The 25,257-nt window shown below is 54.2% G+C and overlaps 1 protein-coding gene across 16 annotated transcripts in view; it reads right to left on the bottom strand.

Annotated features, from left to right (window-relative positions):
• The window catches only part of TFDP1 (transcription factor Dp-1), a 60,068-nt gene extending 40,383 nt beyond the window's left edge, over positions 1 to 19,685 (bottom strand). For 2 of the 16 annotated variants that reach the window (XM_034937071.3, XM_063595883.1), the window contains exons 1-2: positions 19,331 to 19,507; positions 18,380 to 18,455 (exon numbers count right to left, since the gene is read on the bottom strand). In XM_034937071.3, the coding sequence (XP_034792962.1) occupies positions 18,380 to 18,391 (12 nt within the window). In that variant the 5' untranslated portion in view covers positions 18,392 to 18,455; positions 19,331 to 19,507. The other 14 variants (XM_055097057.2, XM_055097061.2, XM_034937074.3 and 11 more) reach the window with 11 other exon arrangements.
• Between the last annotated feature and the right edge of the window lie 5,572 nt (positions 19,686 to 25,257).

The following is a 25,257-nucleotide window of genomic DNA, read 5'->3' as shown; positions in this document are numbered from 1 at the left end:
CACACAGCAGCCAGGTGGGGCATACACCCGGACCCCACGCTGTCTCACCCTTCTCTGCCCTGCTCTTCTCTGCACTTTCTAATCTACTGAACAACTGACCATTTCCATTGCTAACAGCTCCCCACTAGAGTGTAAACCAGGCTTATCCGACCCGTGTCCTGCAGGCTGCATGTGGTCCAGGACACCTCTGCATGCAGCCCAACACAAATTTGTAAATTTTACGTTTTTTTTTTTTTTTTAGCTCAACTATTGTTAGTGTTATTCTATTTTATGTGGCCCAAGACAATTCTTCTTCCAATGTGGCCCAGGGAAAACAAAAGATTTGACACCCCTGGCATCAACTCTGTGAAGCAGGAATTTTGCCTGGTAAGAAAACGGCCCAGCAGGGGCCCTGCAGTCCCGACATCACAGGTTCACAAGCCAGGCCCAGGGCAGGGCTGGAGAGAGGGACGCCAGGGCCACACACTTCTCAGGGGGGACCCTGCAAATGATTCAGGCTTGAGGGTCACCCAGTCTCTGTCACAGCCACTCAACTCTGCCTACGCAACAGCCATAAAAGTGTCAAGGAACAATCTTAATTTCAAAAGTAAGCAGAGCTGAGAAGAAAGTGACCCAGCTACACTGAGGGATCCCCCTGAGGACTGGAGTGGCCTGCGCCAGACCCCAGGGCAGAAAACACTTGCACTGCACATTAAACTGCATAATGAATGAAGAAACCTGGGGAAGAGGCCACTCTATAAACAGCAGCCGGGATGGGCCCTGCCTGCTACCAGGACCCTCCTGGCCCCAGCACAGGACTCCTGCACAGAACTCTCTCCGCTCCTCCTTTGACTCGTGCGGAGAACTCCATCCGCTCCCCTCTTGACTCCTGCAGGTAACTCCATCCACTCCTCCCTCAACTCCTGCGGAGAACTCTGTCCACTCCTCCCTCGACTCCTGCAGGTAACTCCGTCCACTCCTCCCTCAACTCCTGCGGGTAACTCCGTCCACTCCTCCCTCAACTCCTGCGGGTAACTCCGTCCACTCCTCCCTCAACTCCTGCGGGTAACTCCGTCCACTCCTCCCTCGACTCCTGCAGGTAACTCCGTCCGCTCCTCCCTCAGCTCCTGCGGGTAAATCCATCCACTCCTCCCTCGACTCCTGTGGGTAACTCCGTCCACTCCTCCCTCAACTCCTGCAGGTAACTCCGTCCGCTCCTCCCTCGACTCCTGCAGAGAACTCTGTCCACTCCTCCCTCGACTCCTGCAGGTAACTCCATCCGCTTCTCCCTCGACTGCTGCGGGTAACTCCGTCCACTCCTCCCTCAACTCCTTCAGGTAACTCTGTCCGCTCCTCCCTCGACTCCTGCGGGTAACTCCGTCCACTCCTCCCTCAACTCCTTCAGGTAACTCTGTCCGCTCCTCCCTCGACTCCTGCGGGTAACTCCGTCCACTCCTCCCTCGACTCCTGCAGGTAACTCCATCTGCTCCTCCCTCAACTCCTGCGGGTAACTCTGTCCACTCCCCCCTTGACTCCTGCGGGTAACTCCGTCTGCTCCTCCCTCAACTCCTGCGGAGAACTCTCTCTGCTCCTCCCTTTTGGCTGTTGGGTTGCCCACCACAAATAGCCGGCACCTTCCGCCCACCTGGCCACAGGCCCTTCCTCTGGGACTGGGCCTAGGACCCCAGCCTCGAGCTCCCACGAGTCCTCCTGGACCCTGGAGAGCACACCTGGGAACAAACACAACCCCAGAGCTCAGGGACGACCTCCGGTGGCCCTAGCCATCCCTTCCAGTGCCCTGGCCCTGCAGGGGCCCCCAAGTGGGCTGCCCTGCCCTGCTCCCACCAAGCACCAGAGCCTGGTGAGGGTGGCCTCAAGAGACCGACTCTGACCTTGCTGGCTCACCCTGAGGAAGCCACCAGCGAGCTGCCCTATGCAGGGGCCCACACGGCAAAGTGCAAGAACACACCCCCACCAACAGCCCACAAGGAGCGGGATCCCACCAGCAGCCCACAAGGAGCGGGATCCCACCAGCAGCCCACAAGGAGCGGGATCCCACCAGCAGCCGGGTGAATTAATTTGAAAGTGGTCCTGCCCAGACCAACTCAGGGCACCACAGGCCAGGGCCGCCCGGGACAGGCTGGATGGGGACCTGGGCTCCTAACAGGCACTAGGAGGTGACAGACGCTGCTGGTTCAAGTTGCTAAGTCCAGGCAGGAGACGCTGGGTGACCGCCAGGCCCAGCCCTTCTCAGCTACGGAGGCCAACACCTCCCCACCTCAGGGAAGAGGAGATGGTGCCACCACAGAGGAGGGATGCAGCAGAAAAGAACCTCGCATCTGGAGAAGATCCAGGACAGCGTGAAGGCTCATCTCACAAACACGCTCCGAGTGAGCAAAAGCAACAAGTGGGAAGAGCAGGAGGGTTCTCTCTCGTGGTCCTGGAGCCCTACGTGCAAGGATTCTGTCTCACGGTCCTGGGTTCCTTCTCTCATGGTCCTGGAGCCCCACGTGTGAGGATTCTCTCTCATGGTTCTGGGTCCTGGGTTCTCTCTTGCAGTCCTGAGTTCTCTATCACAGTCCTGGAGTTCTACATGTGAGGGTTGTCTCTCACGGTCCTGTAGCCCTACGTGCAAGGATTCTCTCTCACGGTCCTGGGTTCTCTCTCGCGGTCCTGGAGCCCTACGTGAGGGTTCTCTCTCATGGTCCTGGAGCCCTACATGCAAGGATTCTCTCTCACTGTCCTGAGTTCTCTATCACGGTCCTGGAGCTCTACGTGTGAGGGTTCTCTCTCATGGTCCTGGAGCCCCACGTGCGAGGATTCTCTCTCACGGTCCTGGGTCCTGGGTTCTCTCTTGCAGTCCTGAGTTCTCTATCGCGGTCCTGGAGCCCTACGTGAGGGTTCTGTCTCATGGTCCTGGAACCCTACGTACAAGGATTCTCTCTCATGGTTCTGGGTTCTCTCTCGCAGTCCTGGAGCCCTACGTGCAAGGGTTCTCTCTCGCAGTCCTGGAGCCCTACGTGCAAGGGTTCTCTCTCACAGTCCTGGAGCCCTAAGTGCAAGGATTCTCGCTCACGGTCCTGGGTTCTCTATCGCGGTCCTGGAGCCCTATGTGTGAGGGTTCTCTCTCATGGTCCTGGAGCCCTACGTGCAAGGGTTCTCTCTCATGGTCCTGAGTTCTCTATCGCAGTCCTGGAGCCCTATGTGTGAGGGTTCTCTCTCATGGTCCTGGAGCCCTAAGCACAAGGGTTCTCTCTCACGGTCCTGGAGCCCTACGTGCAAGGATTCTCTCTCTCGGTCCTGGGTTCTCTCTCACGGTTCTGGAGCCCTACATACAAGGATTCTCTCTCACGGTCCTGGGTTCTCTCTCATGGTCCTGGAGCCCTACGTGCAAGGATTCTTTATCACAGTCCTGGGTTCTCTCTCACGGTTCTGGAGCCCTACATACAAGGATTCTCTCTCACGGTCCTGGGTTCTCTCTCATGGTCCTGGAGCCCTACGTGCAAGGATTCTTTATCACAGTCCTGGGTTCTCTCTCACGGTTCTGGAGCCCTACATACAAGGATTCTCTCTGGCAGTCCTGAAGCCCTAAGCACAAGGGTTCTCTTTCACGGTCCTGGGTTCTCTCTCATGGTCCTGGGTTCTCTCTCGTGGTCCTGGAGCCCTAAGTGCAAGGATTATCTCTCACGGTCCTGGATGTGGAAGCGGGAGGTCAGGGCAGAGCCAGCTTCCAGGCTGCACCTACTACCTTCTCCTTGGGCCTCGCAAGGTGGGAAAAGGGCAGGCTCGCCGTGGGGACTGGCTATCAGGACACTGATCCAACGGGGCAGGGGGGACTACACCCGCGTGCCCTCACTCAATTCTAGTCACTCCCAAAGGCCCCAACACCCAACACCTTTGAGGGTTTCGAAGGATGAACATTCAGCCAGGGCAGCCCATCAACAGGGTGGAGTAAGTGAGGGCGCATCAGCGAGACCAGACTCCAGCAGCCTGGAGGGGGCGAGGCTCCAACGCAAACAAACTTTCCAAATTTGAGACAATTTGAGAAATCTAAATGCTGCCTATGTGACAATAAGAGTGAATGACTATCTCTGAGAGACACATGTCAGAATATTTAATAACTACTTAATGATCACCCTGGCCCGGCAGGGAGTCACCCAGGTCCGTGACAGGGACGAGGCACCAGCACAATCTCTCCCCTTTGTGTGTGTCTGAAACGTTCCACAAATTTTTTAGAATTATCTCTGCTTATATTTATTGATGTGAAAAAAAAAAACCTAGGACAAACTGTTGAGTAAAACATAGCAGTGAACAAAACATGTGAATTCATTTATTTAAAATTCCATACTGTACATGTGTATTTAAACACACACATCTAGGTCATCCCCAGAAACAATCACCAAAAAGCCTTAACAGCAGAGCCCCGTTGACTGTCATTTCAGATGACTGCTTACTTTCTGACACCTTTCTGCACCCTACGTTTTTAAATAAACTTTCCATTTTCATAACCAAACAAAGCAATAAGGCGATTTCATTTTCTAAACTAAGGGAAAAGCCACACACCTAACAAGATCCATCCAGAGGTGACGAGCTGCAGGCGAGGGTGGTGCCCAACATCACCCTAAGAAAGCGTCAGAGGAAGCTGGCGACCCCGAGCGGACAGAGGGACGGTGGCCACAGAACCACAGTGCGAGCCACGTAGGGGCAGAGAACGCCTCCTCCCGGCCCCACGCAACTTAAATGACCAGGAAAGGGGGACGCAGACTCCACCCAGGAGGGCAACACGAACCCCAGGTCCTCAGGGGACAGCCTGGAGCCATCAGGCAGGGGAAGCTGAAGAGCGAGGAGGTAAGTTCATACACAATGGGAGTCACAGGAGGGCAGGTTAGGGAGGTGGGGCTGTGCTTCGGGGGCACCAGAACCTTCAGGAAACCAGTGGATTCTGAAGCCCCAGCAGGCACAGAGGGTGCGGCCCATCCACTCATGAGCAGACACTTGGAAGGCAGGCACCCAGCATCCCTCTCCCAGGAGAGGCTGCTCTAATCTATATAATCTATAATGAGACTTTCCGCCACCACTCTAAAGCCTGCTTTTCCAGCAGAAAAACACCAAATGATGCTCTACTCTACAACAGGCACAAATGCAAAACTGCCTGGAAAACCCATACATCAATTCCACAGCCGTTAAAAAGGTGCTTGCATCCTGCCTCCCGCTGTCTTTGGGGTGGGCTGCACCGGGTTGTGCGGTATGAATGTGGCAGGCACGGTTTTCCAGGGCTGGGGTGGTGGGGAGTAGAGGGACCAGACGGGAACTTGGCCAGGCACCAGCAAGTGGCTCCCAACACAGTTGGATTCTGCACTCTTGATGACAACTCACCTGAAATGTCGGCGGCTCCACTCCCTTTTCTTATGAAGTCACTGCTGCGTTTGAACACCTCGTGCCCGCAGCCCTCCTGGAAGCAGCAGCCTGCAGGGGAGGCCTGCTGCCTCGGAGACTCCACCTCTCCCGTTTCTGGCCACCTGCCACCCCCTCAATCATTCTAAACAGTGCCCAGGGAAAGCCAGGGCCCCTCTGTGCAACACTGGGGCAAAGACAGGGGCCGCAGAGTCCCCAGCGTGTCTGGATGCTGGCTCCTGAGCTCAGAGCCCTCACATTGGGCACACGGCAATGGCCGTCCCTCCAGCTCTGATCAGATCAGCCCCTCGTGGCTGGGAGGAGGTCTTACACAGTGCCCAGGCCTATGAGGTGCTCCTAATTTCGTCAAAGCCTTATGTTCACTCTTTTGAATCCATCCAAGTTCAGCCAGGACGCGGCAAGCAGCTGACGCCCTCCTTTCTCCCTCACTGCCCTGTAGGGAGGGCAGCTGGCCACCCACGTGGGACAGGCGAGCACACAGAGGCCAGGAGTCCCCACCTGAGGTCGCAGGGCTAGCAAGGTCCAGCCGTTCAGGCCCCGGGATCCTGCCTCACACAGCTTCCTCCACAACACATCACACAGGTTCCGGTGGGAAAATCCTCCCGAGGGAAATGCAGCACACGCTGCCAGACAGCGCGACGGGGTCCAGGCCTGGGGCCTCAGGGAAGAGCCGCCCCATAGCCCTCGCCCGAGTATACCGCCAGCCTGTGGGAGGTGGAGACCATCTCCATTCATCTATTTATTTATCATAGCAGCTAACTTTAAAAATAACAATATGTTAATCTAATTTCTCTTCTGGAAAAGTTTTTACATTATACTCTTTTCCCTTTTAGAAAGAATTTCCATTTCCATTTTAACAAAAATCAAGTCATCCAAGGACAGAGTGAGCCACCGGCACTCTCAGAAACCCTCCTCCAGGGTGGCCTGGAGTCAGAACGGAGCAGCAACCCCGGCCAGACAGGGGGTGTCCAGAGGGCCCAGGACACCCACTCTGACAATGGCGCCGGGCAGGCACCAGAGCCGCAGCAGACTCAGGTGCGGGGTTTGACGCCCACCCACAAGGATGCACAGTGAGGCAAGCTCAGGACAGGCTGGGGTGAGCGGACGCGCAGCCTTTCTGTCTCAACAGTGAGCAAAAACAGGGCTCCAGGGAACAAATGCCCAAAAACACGAAGCAGGGCTTCCAGGATCAGCATCCACGTGTGATAAATGCCACTGGAACCACAGCCTGGGATGGGGACTGGCATCAAGATCAACCTCGATGCTGACCACCTTCATCCCCTTCCACCCCAGAATAGGATTTGGTCTGGCCACTCCAATGGGAACTGCTTTTCCATTTGTTAGAGAAAAAAGAGGTTAAGTCCAGGCAAAAGTCATCGTGGCTAGCTGACTCCACCGCTGGCCTGAAGAGCTCCCAGACACGGAGCCTACAGACCAAGCTTCCAGTTCTGTGGCTGCACACCCCGTGAGCTGTCAAATGTGTGACTCCTCCTCCCCAACCTGGCCGTGCTGGGGGAGGGGACACCCAGGGTCTCCTGAAGCAAGAGGAACCCCTCATCCACAGCCAGCTCAACTCGGGCTACCGGGATGACACCGAGGCAGACATCTGTCCTCCATGCTGCATCGTTCCAGATAAGGCCTCTCAGCTTAAAAACGACTCCCGGAGTCAAAGGATGCCCTAAAGCAGGAATGGCCTCCAAGAGTCAATAACTGGGTAAGACATATGACTTCAAACTCAGGCATGAAAACAAAGTCAGAGGCTGAACTCCCACCATGATCATCTCCCTCTTCATCCTGCTTCCCTGCAAAATATAATTCGGGTTCTATCAATAGTGGTGACATGAAATATTTTCATTCAAGCCCTGATTTTTCTTAAAGGCAAAAGAAATAGTAGAGCCTAAAATAAGTCCCATACAAGTTACTCCGAGCCATTAATACTTTTTTTTTTTTTTTTTGAGATGGAGTCTCACTCTGTTGCCCAGGCTGGAGTGCAGTGGCGTGATCTCAGCTCACTGCAAGCTCCGCCTCCTGGGTTCACACCATTCTCCTGCCTCAGCCTCCCGAGTAGCTGGGACTACAGGTGCCCGCCACCACGCCCGGCTAACTTTTTGTATTTTTAGTAGAGACGGGGTTTCACCATGTTAGCTAGGATGGTCTCGATATCCTGACCTTGTGATCCGCCCGCCTCGGCCTCCCAAAGTGCTGGGATTACAGGCGTGAGCCACCGCGCCCGGCCGCCATTAATACTTTCAAGGAGAGGAAGTAAATGACTACACAGCAGCTAAAAAGCCTGACGGCTACACCTCACACTGTGCTGAAAGCGACCTGAAAAGACCAGCGTCTGCACTCACAGACATGCACGCGCACAGGCAATCTCACCTCCAGGAATTCATCCTAAGACTCATCCTGGATTTGTGCAAATTTGGGAAGATTTAACTGGAAACCACTAGAATCCCCAACCACAGGGGAGTGGGTAATTACTGAGACACATCCATGCAGCAGGAAGAGCGCTCCTAACTCCACCGCCTTTCCTGTAAAGCACCAGGCTGACAGGACTCTCTCGGACAGATCCACATGTGTCTCAGACTCAGCCTTGCTCATTCCAGACACCCCTCGATACCAGTGGCACTGTTAGCAGCATCCTGGGAAAACTGCAAACAACCCAGAAGGCTGCACTCCGTGTCCTGAGATGTCTTTTATGTTCTCCATTCAGTCTACAGAAATCAAAACCCAGTATGGTGGGCGTGGCTTGAAGGGGTGGCCCACTCTCCAAGAAGGGGCGTACAGTCCAGAGCCAAGAGATTTGGGGACCAGATGCACATTTGTTTGAATGTAAAATGAAGTGTTTAAGTACAGCGTCTTTTTTTAAATTATCTCCCACGTTAACCCACTTTTTCAGTAACTGACCATCTACGACTCCCCAACATACCAAAAACATACAGCTGCTAAAAACATGGTAGAAAAAAATAACTGACCAGAGAAAACACTGACAATATACTGAGGTGAAAAGATTAGAAACAGAAGGTACAGTACATTCTCATCTTGGAAAAGCTGCCTTTATTACACACGGCTAAATAGAAATCCAACAGGCATATGCTATGAAACCCTAACAATTCAGCTCACATATGAACGTGACTTCATTTTCTTCTTTTTGCTTTCCTAGAATTTTTCCAAATTTTCTGCAGCTAAGATTACTCTTATAATCAGAAGAAATATTACTTGAACTTTTTTTAGTAAGTCATATTATTTTCTTGTGGAAAGTCTACTTAATGGATACAATTAAAAAGCAACTGCGACAGAAAAGCCCGCTGGTGCAGCAACCAGCACACGCAGGTCACTCAGTAACACAAGGATTCCATGTCCACTGGGAACGGGCGGCACCCACAGCCCAAGCCTGGGCACAGCTAAGGACCAGCACACACAGGACACCTGTCACCTGGGCAGGGCTGAGGACTCATGCACACCACACCTATCACCTAGGCAGGGTGAGGACCCACACACAGCACACCTGTCACCTGGGCACGGCTGAGGACCTGCGCACAGGACACCTGCCACCTGGACAGGGTGAGGACTCGCGCACACAGCTGTCACCTGGGCACGGCTGAGGACCCGTGTACACACCTGTCACCTGGGCAGGGTGAGGACCTGCACACAGCACACCTGTCACCTGGGCGGGTGAGGACCCGCACACAGCACACCTGTCACCTAGGCACGGCTGAGGACCCGCACACACCACACCTGTCACCTGGGCAGGGCTGAGGACCCACGTACACCACATCTGTCACGTGGGCAGGGCTGAGGACCCGCATACAGCACACCTGTCACCTGGGCAGGGCTGAGGACCCGCACACACCACACCTGTCACCTGGGCAGGGCTGAGGACCCGCACACACCACACCTGTCACCTGGGCAGGGCTGAGGACCCGCACACACCACACCTGTCACCTGGGCAGGGCTGAGGACCCGCACACACCACACCTGTCACCTGGGCAGGGCTGAGGACCCGCACACACCACACCTGTCACCTGGGCAGGGCTGAGGACCCGCACACACCACACCTGTCACCTGGGCAGGGCTGAGGACCCGCACACACCACACCTGTCACCTGGGCAGGGCTGAGGACCCGCACACACCACACCTGTCACCTGGGCAGGGCTGAGGACCCGCACACACCACACCTGTCACCTGGGCAGGGCTGAGGACCAGCACACAGCACACCTGTCGCCTGGGCAGGGTGAGGACCCACACACAGCACACCTGTCACCTAGGCAGGGCTGAGGACCCACACACAGCACACCTGTCACCTGTACAGGGCTGAGGATGTGCACACAGGACATCTGTCACCTAGGCAGGGCTGAGGATTTGTGCACGGCACACCTGTCACCTGGGCAGGGCTGAGGACCCGCGCACACCACACCTGTCACCTGGACAGGGCTGAGGATCAGCACACAGCACACCTGTCACCTGGGCATGGCTGAGGATTTGTGCACAGGACATCTGTCACCTGGGCAGGGCTGAGGATCCGTGCACACCACACCTGTCACCTGGGCAGGGCTGAGGACCCACACGCATCACACCTGACACCTGTGTATAGCTGAGGACCCGTGCACAGCACACCTGTCACCTGGGCAGGGCTGAGGACCAGCACACAGCACACCTGTCACCTGGGCAGGGCTGAGGACCAGCACACAGCACACCTGTCACCTGGGCAGGGCTGAGGACCCGCATACAGCACACCTGTCACCTGGGCAGGGCTGAGGACCAGCACACAGCACACCTGTCACCTGGGCAGGGCTGAGGACCCGCATACAGCACACCTGTCACCTGGGCAGGGCTGAGGACCCGTGCACACCACAACTGTCTCTTGGGCACAGCTGAAGACCAGCACACACCACACCTGTCACCTGGGCAGGGCTGAGGACCCACACGCATCACACCTGACACCTGTGTATAGCTGAGGACCCGTGCACAGCACACCTGTCACCTGGGCATGGCTGAGGACCAGCACACAGCACACCTGTCACCTGGGCATGGCTGAGGACCAGCACACAGCACACCTGTCACCTGGGCAGGGCTGAGGACCCGTGCACACCACAACTGTCTCTTGGGCACAGCTGAAGACCAGCACACACCACACCTGTCACCTGGGCAGGGCTGAAGACCCACAGACACCACAACTGTCTCCTGGGCAGGGCTGAGGACCAGCATATGCCACACCTGTCACCTGGGCAGGAGGGGCGGGCCAGGGACATGTTGGCAATGCTGGATTCTGGGCTGACCCATTCAGGTTTCCGATCCTCTCCTGCTTCCCCATTCACTGGAGCGGATCACACTGGCTCTTTTCCTCAGACCCCAGTGACGCGATGTTAATGAACAGAAGACCAGGGCACACAGGGCAAGCACCTGTGTTAAAAGATACTGTATCCCAAAGCCACAGGGGACACACAAGGTTTTCATTCATCAGACCAGAATCCCTTAGAAACTGGACCATACAAAAACAGGATTCATGGCCAGGCGCGGTGGCTCACGCCTGGAATCCCAGCACTCTGGGAGGCCAAGGCGGGCAGATCACCTGAGGTCGGGAGTTCGAGACCAGCCTGAGCAACATGAAGAAACCCCGTCTCTACTAAAAATACAAAAAATTAGCAGGGTATGGTGGCGCATGCCTGTAATCCCAGCTACTTGGGAGGCTGAGGTCAGAGAATCGCTTGAACCCGGGAGACAGAGGTTGTGGTGAGCCAAGATCGTGCCATTGCACTCCAGCCTGGGCAACAAGAACGAAACTCCGTCTCGAAACAAACAAACAAACAAGATTCACATAAAAGACTAACGGGAAGAGGCAGATACAACTCTTCATCCTTGAGTCTCAAAATTACCTGCAGCACATGTGAATAGCGCCCATGACCTGTGCGACAACTTAAAAGCCATAGTCCCTGTCCTCACAGGAGCCCTGAAGCGGAGTGGGGATGCTGCGGGAATCTCAGCCAGTCGGGAAAAAGGTACAAAGGGCGGATGCTTTTCCAGGCTTGGGCTACACACAAAGATACAGACAGCAGCGCATGGCCAGTACCCGAACAACCAGAATCATCTGAGTAAGACACCTGGGGGATGAGGGGTCACCTAATTCAGCCTCTAATTCAGCCAACGCTGACATCTGCCCTTCCCCTCACAGATCCATCCCCACACGTAGTCTAAGCCACCCGCTGCTGCCAGTCCTCCTCTCTAAGCAAAACTTGACAAATCTAGTCTCTTATGACAAACAGCAGAAAGCCACACTGTAAGTCAAGCTAAATATCAACTGCAAATCTGGATTTTCTAATTGTTCTACAACAAAGTATTTTTTAATGTAAATACCAAGAGTGAAAAGTTTTTAACATCCCCTAAAGAGCACCTAATAGCTTACTGCAAATCAAGCTGTGCACCAAAGGTGAGGTTTCCAATTCTTACACAACGAACTCCAGAGATTTCTTCCAAATACCAAAAGTAAAGAGCTAACAAAGAGCTGATTATGTAAAAAAAAGATGTCCTTTTTTATTCTTTGAATTTTATACCAGATGTTCCTATAATACCTCCTTTAAAGCATGTTTTAGGGGCAAAACTTTTTTCTTTTTTTTGAGATGAAGTCTTGCTCTTGTCACCCAGGCTGGAGTGCAATGGCGTGATCTCGGCTCACTGCAACCTCCGCCTCCCGGGTTCAAGCGATTCTCCTTCTCAGCCTCGAGAGTAGCTGGGATTACAGGCGCCCGCCACCACGCCCAGCTAATTTCTGTATGTTTAGTAGAGACAGGGTTTTGCCATGTTGGCCAGACTGGTCTCAAACTCCTGACCTCAGGTGATCCACCCACCTTGGCCTCCGGGATTACAGGCATGAGCCACCGCGCCCAGCAGGGGCAAAACTTTTAATTAACCTATAATTTTCTTTTTTTTTTTTTTTTTTTTGAGACGGAGTCTCGCTCTGTCGCCCAGGCTGGAGTGCAGTGGTGCAATCTCCGCTCCCTGCAAGCTCCGCCTCCCGAGTTCATGCCATTCTCCTAACTCAGCCTCCCCAGTAGCTGGGACTACAGGAGCCCACCACCATGCCTGGCTAATTTTTTGTATTTTTAGTGGAGAAGGGGTTTCACCCTGTTAGTCAGGATGGTCTCAATCTCCTGACCTTGTGATCCACCCGCCTCGGCCTCCCAAAGTGCTGGGATCACAGGCGTGAGCCACTGTGCCCGGCCCAACCTATAATTTTCTAATTTTTAATATCCCTTCAGAGTTTCTCTAACCTCATCCTATGTAGAAAAAAAAAATCCTGAAATATGAAAAGACTGTTGTAAAAACAAGCACGTCATCATAGATTTCTTCAACACTTAAACCTGAGGGGGCTAAACTGACAACCTTCTTAACCTCAAATGTAAAGTTGTTCCTTTATGAGGACAAAAGAAGGCCTGAGTCGCTGAATCCTGTTCCCAGAACTCACTCCTTCAAGCACTGAAGGAAACAGCAGTTTGTTGCTGCATCAGGTTCACCTCTTCAGGCCTGAACTTCACCATCCAGGTCTGTAAAAGGACACCTGGTGGTCGACCCTTAGAGGAGCTCATTGGTCCCCTCTTGGCATTAGCAGAGCCTCATGACAGCATCGCTCAAACGCCTCCATGGTGGGACGCACACAGTTCTCTTGGTCCCCAGCTCTCAATTTCAGGATTTCCCCATAAACTCACAGGACACAAACAGGCACCACAGAACGGCTTTCACAACCAAGGCACGTGAATGCCGGGCAGTGACGTCCACAGCCACGTTCTCTGCACAGGGAGCTGACCAGGTCCAAGTCCCTGCACAGCCCAAGAGCGAGTTCAGATTCCCTGCATCTTTACCAATGGCAGGAGGAGCTTGGAGAGGCGAACGGGACCCCAGAAACAGCCCCACACGGGCTACATCCCGAAGTCTTACAGCAAAAGCATCCCTGTAATGTTTGATGAATTCATCATCTGCCCGCCTTCCCACTTACAAACCTTCATGACACTGGACAATCGTGTGTGACGACAGGATCTTCCGAGGTAGGGAGGGGAGAGGCAGAGCTCTGCCTGATCCCACCAAGGGTCATGCTGCCTGGGCAGGCAGGAAACTTGGCCGCAGGCCGAGATGCCAGTGCCAAGCCACACTCCCTCACCCAAGGGCCCTGCCAGCCCAGCTCTAGAACAACTTGAGCCCCTGCAGCTGGACTGACTCGTGACAAGGGTCTGTCCGACTCTAAGGAGGTGCCAGAGCACCTTCCAAGACTGAATCTGAGGACGGTTCCGAGCACCACCGGTACCTGCAACGGGAGCCCACAGATCTGTGAGTCAGAGCCACCCTGTTCAGGAACCAGAGGACAGCCTCCCTAGGCCCTGAGGCGGAGGGCCTGAGATGTTTCGAGGACAGTTCAGAAACTCAAAGAGTCTGTACGGACCTCCCAGGGTGCCTCCAAACTTAAGACAGGACTGGACCTGAGGCTATCACAGACCGGGTGGGCCAGGCATGGAAACAGACAGTCCCCACAGCAAGGAAATCCTCCCCATATTGCCAAGAGCAGCCCATAATCTTGATCATAAATTTCTGTAAGTGATCCATGCTATGCCAGCGCTCCTGCCGGGCAAGACCAGGCCTCAGGTTCCCGGAGCCAGCCAGGTGGCCGTATGGCAGCTGACTCCTGTTCTCCACATTCTCCCACTTAACAGAGTATAAACAGAAATATTCCATTTGAATTTACCACTTTAATTCAAATAAGTGCAATAAAATAAAAAGTCCCTGAGCAAGACAACAGAAACCTAATCCTTCTCACCATTTCTCCAGCTGGGCCCACTCAAGGACCATCAAAGGCAGCCACCTTCTAGGCTGTTTCCTCCTCCTGTGACCCTACATCACCCACTCCAGCACCGCCACTCACTCTCCACCCACAACACCATCACCACACTCACTCTCCTCCAGTCTACCACCATCACCACTCACTCTCCACCCACAACACTACCATCACTCACTCTACCAACTCCACCATCACCACTCACTCTCCACCTACACCACCATCACCACTCTCTCTCCCCCAGTCCTACCACCACTCACTCTCCGTCCAATCTACCATCACCACTCACTCTCCGTCCAATCTACCATCACCACTCACTCTCCACCTATAACACCATCACCACTCACTCTCCACCACTCCAGCACCACCACTCACTCTCCACCTATAACACCATCACCACTCACTCTCCACCACTCCAGCACCACCACTCACTCTCCACCTATAACACCATCACCACTCACTCTCCACCACTCCAGCACCACCACTCACTCTCCACCTACAACACCATCACCACTCTCTCTCCCCCAGTCCTACCACCACTCACTCTCCATCCAATCTACCATCACCACTCACTCTCCACCACTCCAGCACCACCATTCACTCTCCACCTACAATACCATCACCACTCTCTCTCCCCCAGTCCTACCACCACTCACTCTCCATCCAATCTACCATCACCACTCACTCTCCACCACTCCAGCACCACCATTCACTCTCCACCTACAACACCATCACCACTCTCTCTCCCCCAGTCCTACCACCACTCACTCTCCATCCAATCTACCATCACCACTCACTCTCCACCACTCCAGCACCACCACTCACTCTCCACCTACAACACCATCACCACTCTCTCTCCCCCAGTCCTACCACCACTCACTCTCCATCCAATCTACCATCACCACTCACTCTCCACCACTCCAGCACCACCATTCACTCTCCACCTATAACACCATCACCACTCTCTCTCCACCACTCCAGCACCACCACTCACTCTCCACCTATAACACCATCACCACTCACTCTCCACCACTCCAGCACCACCACTCACTCTCCACCTATAACACCATCACCACTCACTCTCCACCACTCCAGCACCACCACTCACTCTCCACCTACAACACCATCACCACTCTCTCTCCCCCAGTCCTACCACCACTCACTCTCCATCCAATCTACCATCACCACTCACTCTCCCCGAGTCTACCACACTCACTCTCCGTCCAATCTACCATCACCACTCACTCTCCGTCCAACCTACCATCACCACTCACTCTCCACCGCTCCAGCACCACCACTCACTCTCCATCAAGCCCACCACCACTCACTGATCACTCACCATCACTGATCACTCTCCTCTATGCTCCAGTCATTTCCTACCCACTCTGCAAACTTTTCAGAGTACCTCTCTCCTCCCTCGTGTGTAGCTCCTTGCCATATAGACCTTCACACCCACTGCCTGTCAACTGCTGTTCAAAGATGACACCCCCAGAGGACTGACCTCATCCTCTTCTTTCTGCCCCTCACTCACATGGAGCCATCTGTGGCCTTTTCCCACCCGCTTGTCTCCCTGTGCCCTACTTGAGGTTGGAAGCTCCGGAGTTGTTTCTCTCTTGTGTTCTCTCCAGAACCTTCCAGCCTCAGGTCTTGGATGTCCTTGTTTCTCCTCCTCCATGGTGACTACCAGGGCCTAGCTCCAGCTCCCTGCATCCTGTGGCCCCTCATGGCCCTCTACAGAGGCCCCAGGGCACTTAGAAGCTGGAGGCCTGCCTCCTTCAACCCAAGTGGCACAGCTTTCCCCCAGCATAAAGGCTTTTGACATACACCTGTGGTTTTACTGCAGTACCAGTGCCTTTAAAAACCTAACTGGTGGGCTGGGCACAGCGGCTCATGCCTGTAATCCCAGCACTTTGGGAGGCCGAGGTGGGTGGATCCCCTGAGATCAGGAGTTCAAGACAAGCCTGGCCAACATGGTGAAACCCCGTGTCTACTAACAAAAAATTAGCTGGGTGTGGTGGCGCGCCTGTAATCCCAGCTATGTGGGAGGCTGAGGAGAACTGCTTGAACGCAGGAGGCCAAGGTCACAGTGAGCTGAGGTCGCGCCATTGCACTCTAGCCTGGGCAACAAGCAAAACTCCGTCTCAAAAAACAAAAACAAAACACCTAACTGGTAATCGATGTTCCCTTCTGCAAAAGCTGCCAACATCATCTTTTCAAAACTCAAATGTCACACCTCTACTTAAAAGAGTTAGCTAGGCCGGGTGCGGTGGCTCACGCCTGTAAGGCGGGTGGATTGTTGAGGTCAGGAGCTCGAGCCCAGCCTGGGCAACATGGTGAAACCCCATCTCTACTAAAAATACAAAAAAATTTGCCAGGCATGGTGGCACATGCCTGTAATCCTAGCTTCTCGGGAGGCTGAGGCGGAAGGATTGCTTAAACCCAGGAGACAGAGTTTGCAGTGAGCCAAGATCGCGTCACTGCACTCCAGCTTGGGAGACAGAGTGAGACTCTGTCTCAAAAAAAAAAAAAAAGAGCTAGCGAAAACATCAAATTCCTTGACTTGTTCACAACCTCACTTTCCATCCAGACCCAGCACTCCTGACCACTCCCAGGCTTTGAGCAGGGAAGGCCTCACCAGCTGTAGAATCCTACTCTCCTCCCAGCGCCAACCCCCAACTCAGATCACAACCCCTGAGTGCAAGGTGAGCCCCCAGCCCCTGTGTCTATGCAGTCCCTGACAAATGCTGCGTCTCAGGTGCCCACACTGGATGGAGCATTCAGGGTCCTGCAGAGCCGGACCACCTTTCCACACGCCCCCCACCCCCAGCCTCACACTACATGCTGCTCACAGACAGTGCCAGTGAAATCAAGGGGGAATGAAAGAGGGCACCGAAGACACCATCCATTATGTATCAAAGCGTGTTTGAGAACCATCTGAGGAAACCACACAGGAAACCACACAACACCAGAAGCGTGCTCTAACTGAGGCCCTGGGTCCAGCTCCTCACCGTGAGGAGACGTAATGAACATGGCTTGCGCGCTGAGCACATGCCCACATCTGGCATTCTGAGTGCATGCCCGCACGAGGTCAGGGCATGGTACGGACAAGCACAGTGGAGAGGATAAAAGTAGCCTCGCAGCACACACAGATATGACTTCAAAAACCCACATTGGGTCCACCTGGGTGCTCACACACCCTCTCTAAAGGGGACCCCAGTGCTTGAAGGCAGGGATGCCGTGTGACATGCCTGGTCGCAGGTCAGGGAGGGCAGACACCCCAAAAGGCCTCGCAGGGACCACTGAAACCTCTGCGCCAATGGAGAGGGCTCCACACTCTGGATGCATTTTCGCTACAGATGTATCTCAGGCAGAGGCAGCATGTGCGGACTCTTTCCAACTCTGCGGTAAGTAGGTAAACACATCAACAGCCCCTTTCACTCAGTTACAGAGCGATGCGCGGTGGGAAACACTAAAGAATCCAGCTGGTGTTTCAGTGACTGACATAACCAAGCACGGTAAAGAACCGCACACCAATAAAATAGACTAAATTTCTGGCTTTAAAAAATTTTCAAAATATTCTATAGTTTCATGACAACTGCAAAGCAGACTAAGTAGCATTTTTTACCAGATTTCATAAATCAGGAAATCTCATCCTTCTGAGAAAAAAAGTGGCCAAAACAAGTGCTTAGCTCTTGGTCCACCCAAGTGGAATTAACTCCCTCTGTAGGAAGACAGGTGCCAGCAGGTGGCTACAGCCTGAGCCCTGAGCCTGGCCCCCGTCCAGCATCTCATGTGGAAGCCCCCCAAGAAACGCAGGATTCGCTGTGGTGCTGCAACACCCTCCACCTCAATTTAATTAAGGCGTTTATTTAAAATTATCAATTAACACAGTCGGTAAAGATAAGGAAAAAGTCAGAAGGCACCACCCCATCACCACCCAACTGCACAGTGTGGTATCCAAGGCCACAACTTGTGGGTGGTGACCGCAGCTTCAGAGATCAGATCCTTCCATCTTTCACCTTCATCCCGCTTCAGACGCTTTAAAAGTCTGAAAATAAACACTACTGTAGCTTATGTGTTGTCATTCTGAAATAAAGGCAGAGAACTACAAAGAATTTAGTGCGAGGCAAACATTCGTGTGCAGCATGAAGCAAACATACTTACATCTTTTGCCATGTTACCAGATCCGGGAAATCAATGCTACAAATGTTCACCTTCCCAGAGAAGAAAAATGATTTTTCTGGTAAAAAAAAAAAAAAAAGTAAGGAAAAACAAGAAATAAGTAAGAATGAAAAACGAAGTTTAAAAAATAACACATCTCAAAGGAAACGCGGACCTTCCTTCCCAAAGGCACCCTCCATCCTGAGAGCGGAGCTGGCCAAACCGACTCCCACACTCAGGATTTTAAGTCGCCTCGCCAGACGGAAATGCCCCCTGCGAAAAAGTGGCCCGCGGGCCCGCAGGGTCACCACCACGACCCCCAGGTCCCCGACGGCCCGCCCAGCGGCCGAGGGTGGGGCCGAGCCCCGGCAGCCAGGGCGCAGCGCCTCCCTCCCGCCGCTGCAGGGGGGTGCCCCACCACCCACCTGGGCACAGCCCCGGGGTCCCGGCGCAACGTGCAGGCTCGCGGCGTCCACCCCAGACCCCGGCGGCGCCCGCCCGGCTGACCGGTAACTCTGACAGGTGGGCTTCCGGGGTCCGCGCCGCGCGCCTGTCACTAGGCCTCGGGCCGCCTCCGCACGAGGCGCCTCCCGCGCGCGCCGGAACCGGGTCCCCGCGGGCCGCCGTGGGGCGGCCTCCCCTCCCCCGCCCTGCGCGCTCCGGCCGACCCTGGCCCCAGCCCGAGCCCCGGCCCCGGCCCCACCTCCAGCGTGGGGCGCGGACGCTGCTGTCGGCCGGGAGGGCCGGGCCCGGGACCCCTGCCCCGCGGTCACCTGGGGAGCCCCCACCAGCGCCGAGCGCGCGGGGTCCCCGAGGCACAGGAGCGCGCAGGGCGCGGGTCGGGGCCGCGCGGCGCCTACACGCGGCCGGGGCAAGGGATGGGGTGGCCGGGGGTCCCGCCCGCACCCCCGGCTCCCGCCCGCGGCTCCCGCGGCATCCCCTGCCCACCCGCACCTGGCTGCCCGGTCCGGCCGCGCGGGCGGGGACGCGGAGAGGGCGCGGTGCGGAGCGCGGGGCGGCGCAGAGAGGCGCGGGCGGGGGCCGGGCCGGGCGGTCCCGGCCGTGGCGGGGTCCCTGCCCTGGGCCGAGCGGCGCCGGGACGCGGGGCTCACCCTGGCCGAGCGTCGGGCCGGCGTGACGTGCGCGCGGCGCGGTGACGTGGGCGGCGGCGGGCCCGCTCCGCGCAGCGCGCCTGCGCGCCTTTTCGCGCCTTCGGCGCCCTCCTCCTCCTCTTCTGCTGCTCCTCGGTCTCCCGCTCCTCCCGCCAGTGCTGCGCGCCCTGGGAGAGCGGGGAGGGGCTGTGCGCGCGTGTCCGTATGTGCGCGTGCGCGTGCGGAGATGTAGCCGGGGCCTGCGCCGGGACGGGCAGTGCGCGCGCGCGGCGTGCGCTCGGAGCCCAAGGGGCTGCGTTTGTGCGCGCATGTGACTGTTTGTGTCCGGAGAGCGAGGTGGCCAGCTGTGTGCAAGAGTGTGTGTGCACATGGGGGAGCGGGGCCGGCTATGTGCACGAGTGAGTGTGCATGTGGGGGAGCGGGGGCTGGTGTGTGCACGTGGGGGAGCGGGGCCGGCTGTGTGCAAGTGTTTGTGTGCACGTGGGGGAGCAGGGACTAGTGTGTGCACTAGTGTGTGTGCATGTGAGGGAGCGGGGACTGGTGTGTGCACTAGTGTGTGTGCACGTGAGGGAGCGGGGACTGGTGTGTGCACTAGTGTGTGTGCACGTGAGGGAGCGGGGACTGGTGTGTGCACTAGTGTGTGTGCACGTGAGGGAGCGGGGACTGGTGTGTGCACTAGTGTGTGTGCATGTGAGGGAGCGGGGACTGGTGTGTGCAAGTGTGTGTGCACGTGAGGGAGCGGGGACTGGTGTGTGCACTAGTGTGTGTGCACGTGGGGGAGCGGGGCCGGCTGTGTGCAAGAGTGTGTGTGCACGTGGGGGAGCAGGGACTAGTGTGTGCACTAGTGTGTGTGCACGTGGGGGAGCAGGGACTGGTGTGTGCACTAGTGTGTGTGCACGTGGGGCAGCAGGTAGGGGGCCGGGTATGTCAGGATGTGTGAGTGTGTGCAGGGAGCAGAGAGTGCCGGCTGTGTGCACGAGTGTGGGGGGGGAGCAGGGACTAGTGTGTGCAGGAGTGTGTGTGCACTTGGAAGAGCGGGGCCGGGTGTGTGCTTGAGTGTGTGTGCTCACAGAGGAGAGCCAGCTGTGTGCGCGCCTGTATGCACGGAGGAGAGGGGGCCGCTTGTGTGCACGAGTGTGTGTGCACATAAAGGGCCGACTGTGTGTGGGGCTGTGCATGTATGGAGAGCAGGTGTGTGCATAGACGTGTGTATGTGGACACACGGAGGAGAGCAGGTGTGTGTGCGTGCGTGGCACAGAGGCCTCTGCCTCTGCTGGACCCGGTGGCCTCCAAGCCCACGACGGGCCTCCGCCCAGATTCCCAACAATTCTGGGCGTCCTCGGTGCCCGCCGGACGCAGCCTGGCCCGGGACTCGGGAGGGAAAGCAGGGACAGGAAAACTCCAGAAACAGTTTCATTGCATGCTGAGCCTGGTGGTCCCGGAGTCTTGGAGACTTAATCCACCCTGGAGGGCCCCGCCGCTAGGGCCAGGCCCGAGCACCCCAGCCAAGGGCGGGCTAGGCCAGAGAAGAGTCCGAAGTTCAGGGCCACAGCAGGCGGCAGAGGCTGGTGCGCGCCGAGGGTAAGGAACATCTACAGAGGACTTGAGGAGCTGACCAAAGGCCTCTCTGCCTGTGCGGTGTATTATTACATGACAGCCCACTTTGCACGTTTTATGCTGATTTTGGCCACTCCTGCCCCTCAGGCAAGGCCGCACCCCCTAAAGCTCTGGTCACTTGGCTTAAACTGCTTACAAGTTAGCACCCGTTTCTTCTTTGAAGACTACCAGAAACGCTCACTTTCTGCGAGCTGGTTCACACAAATAGATACTTAGAGAACACTGATGTTCCTCAAATGGCCCTATCTTCCTAGGTCCGTTCCTTCTGTTTCACAGGGATTCTTTATGTGTTCCTAAATTTCAGTATTTGAGCCCTGATGGCAACAGTGACACCCTCCCGGCCTCTGGGGACTTCTCCCTGAGACCTGGGGGCTCCAGTTAGGAGGATACACACGTAGGGTCCAAAATTGGGGTCTTAAACGTCTTCCCCACAAATTCAGGATTCTGATAATTCAACAATGTTTATATGGCTGATAACTAATATTATTCAAAGAAGTTTCTGCACAAAAATCACTGTACTGAGATACTCCGAATGCGCACGAGGCACTGCGGCAATGAATGCTCACGGGGCTCTGTGTGGCTTAGGAAAAGGGCAAAAAGTTACTCCCTTTCTCCTCTCCATAGCCACATGTTCCACAGAAAGCCCTCGTTTCTCTTAACAAAAGTTAACAGAATTCCCTCTAAAATTTTGGTTGATGATCCAAATATTTTTAGCCACTGCCTTGCCTTGCAGTCTCTCGATTGGGTTGCTGAAATGCAAACTTCCTAAATAAGCCCATAACCCTCGGAATTTATCTAAGCCTTTGGCCTCCCTGTATCTCTGGAGCCTGGGCTGTTTAGGAGATAGGGTTCTTTGAATGATGCACTTGTTCAGGTGTTGACTTGCACCACATGCCAGAGGCTGGGTTCAGCCCTATGGTTGGGGCCAGATACTGTTTTGTTTTGTGCATGTGGGCACCAGATTCAGCTACCGTCCCAAATATTACATGGAAATGGCCTGTGCTGTGTTTTACTAGAAGTGAACGTGTCCTTCCCAGGAAAAGTCTTCATCTCGCAAAAGCTGTGTGTGTGTCTGCTCCAGAGTCTCCAGGCATGGTGCAAACTCTCCCCACCAATTCCACACCCCCATTAAACTGTCTTCTCTTTCAGAGAGAGAGAATTTTCTAACCCTGTTTTAATTCTAAATCTGCTGATTACATATCCAGATTGTCTTTTGTTTCCCTCCTCGATGACATTGGTCTTTTCTCCAACCATCTCCTATTTTCTGCCTTCTTCCATCACTATGGCAAGAGGCCTTCAGTGGGAGGACAAGCAGGAGGCAGGGACTCATGGAATTTATGGGGAAAGTTAAAAAATAATATTCCTGGATATGCGTAAATGGCATTTTCTTGATCTTTAGTAAAATGTCAATAAAGGCATCTCTAGAAAACTTTGCTCTGTGTATTTGAGTGTATCATAAAACACAGGAAAATCTGTGCGCTTTCCCAACCTCCAGGTCTGTCCCGTGTGGCTCTCCTTTGCTCTCACAGATCAACACTCCTAAGTCCCCCCACCACCCCCAGACACAGACATTTTTGTCTCTCTCCTACTGCGTTATTGCTCCTTTTTAAAATTCCCGGTCAAATCCCAAGTTCTCCCTCTTGGAAGGAAAGTCAGTTGTGATCCTGCCACATTAGCATGCTATAATATTATTTCTGTCTTAAAGACTGTCGCATTCATTTATAGTCTGAAACCACAGTTCTTTCAAAATCACCCCTTGGATCTGACAAATTCTAGAGGATCATATCACCAGATTTATAAAAGTTGAATTTACCCGAATCGACCAATTTTGCCTACTCCTTAGACATGTTCCCTTGCTTTGATCTGGATTCTTTTCTGGCTTTTGTGATGAGAGACCCCTTGGTACCTTGGCCATTGACTCCGAGATTCTCCTGAAGTGTGCCTGCCCTGCGGCTTGCTTCGCTCTGGCTAAGATGATGTCAGGTGATGTTCTGTGGAGTCCCGTGATTTCAGGTTGAAAGATCTATGTTCTCCTGGCGTCATCTCCTTTCCCCATAGCACCCATTTGTCATCAGCCCAAGGTGAAGCCAGCACCAGGAGCCTACAGAGTAATTTTGTTTGAGAAATGTGGCCTCACATGCAACTGAGTGCCTTTGGGCATTTTTGTGCTGCCTGCCCACTCCTCTTACGGATTCACAGAAGGATCTTAGCATCCACTGGACACCAATGCTGAGATGATGGGGCACCACATCACTGTGGATAAGTGATCTTAGCCTCCGTGATGGGCACGTTCCTTTAACTGAGAAATACATGGATAAAAATATAGTTTGTTAATAAGAAGACGAAACCACAGTTTCGAAACCCTTGCCTTCCCTGCATTCCTCCCTCCGCAAGCATTTCTGAGCTCCTACTAAGTGCCAGACACAACTCTGGGTGCTGATATTACGCAGATTAATAAGAGACTGCCCAGAGTCAAACTGGAGAGACAGATGCACCTGCAATTATAATGGATGTGACCTGGTGGGACAAGCTCATATTCACGATTGGGAAGGGGGGTATGGAAGCACAGAACAATGATTTCTCCCTGCACACAGTTGGCAACACTTCATGGAGAAGGTGACAATTGAGAGAGACTATGACCAGCTGAGTACACAGGTGTGTCTGTGTGTGTGTGTGTGTGTGTGTGCGCACAAACAGAAACAGATCAGTTTTGGAAAATGCTCTTAGCAGTTTGTCCCATTATCCAGAACTTAGCTCATGGCCACATTGACCTAGAAGATGCTGGAAACAGAGTCATTACCCTGGGCCATATGACTGCCTAAGCATTTAAAGATCTACAAAAGAATAATGTGGAGAACAGATATTGGGAGACAATTGGCAGTTTCTTCCGATTGATGAAGAGAGACTCATGTTTCAGAGAGGTGAGGAGGATCAGTTGGAGAAAGATATCTGAGATAGGACATCAGTCAGAAGATGAAGAACCAAGGGTCCTGGTGCAAACAAACCATGGCCAGCATGAGCTAAAAGCAGGCCACTGCAGGATCAGTGCTAATCAAGGTGCTAGCTCAGAAACGACGCAGCAGGCCGGGTGCAGTGGCTCACGCCTGTAATCTCAGCACTTTGAGAGACAAGGTCTCTTTTCGAGACCAGCTGGCCAACATGGTGAAACCCTGTCTCTACTAAAAATACAAAAAAAATTAGCTGGGCCTGGTGGTAGGCACCTGTAATCCCAGCTATTCGGGAGGTTAAGGCAAGAGAATTGTTTGAACCTGGGAGGTGGAGGTTGCAGTGAGCCGAGATCGCACCACTGCACTCCAGCCTGGGTGACAGAGCAAGACTCCCTCTCAAAAGGATTAAAAAAAAAAAAAAAAAAAGCAATGCAAGCAAGAACCAAGCAGCCAGTCCAGACAGAACCAGGACACTGAACAGATGCTAGAATGACTCTGCGCCAGATCTCATCAGAGCCCTGTGCTCCAGACTCACGTCCTGCCTGGGAGCTTTCCAAGGGCTGTGCGTCCTCCAGCCCCTAGCTTTCCCACTCTGGATGGCAGCAAAGTAATAGTGCATCTTCAACGGTGGGAGGGGGCAGGGGGCACCTGCCTCCCACCGTGTTTAGGTGCATTTTCTAAACACGAGGAGCTGCCTGGAGGGCAACAGCCGGCAATGCGCAAGCCTGATAAAAGAGGCTCAAGAAGAACCATTGTGCCCCTTCCAGTATGTGAGGATGCTGCAGAAAGATGGTTGTCCATGAACCAGCAAGCAAGACCCTCATCAGACATAAATTTCAGTGGTTTATAAGCAGCCCAAACAGACTAAGACATCCACCCAGTCGTTCATACAGAAACCTAGAAGCCAAATACTTCATTTGCCCTCACTCCAACCACTTACCAACTTGACATGTCTTTAATTCCTCTGTTTTTCCACCTCCTCTGCTACAACCCTGGCCAAGATAGCATCCTCTCCATTGAGGACTATAAAAATCACTCCCTTCATCCAATCTTGTATAATCTAATCTGTTATCTATTCAGCAGAGTGATATTTTAAAATTGGAGATTAGGCCGGGCATGGTGGCTCATGCCTGTAATCCCAGGACTTTGGAAGGCCAAGGCGAGAAGATTGCTTGAGGCCAAGAGTCTGAGACCAGGCTGGGTA

This window comes from Pan paniscus, chromosome 14 (assembly GCF_029289425.2).
Source record: "Pan paniscus chromosome 14, NHGRI_mPanPan1-v2.0_pri, whole genome shotgun sequence".
Classification (NCBI taxonomy): Eukaryota; Metazoa; Chordata; class Mammalia; order Primates; family Hominidae; genus Pan; species Pan paniscus.
Note: the sequence above shows the minus strand (reverse complement) of the source record. Positions and strands in the feature narration are given on the sequence as shown.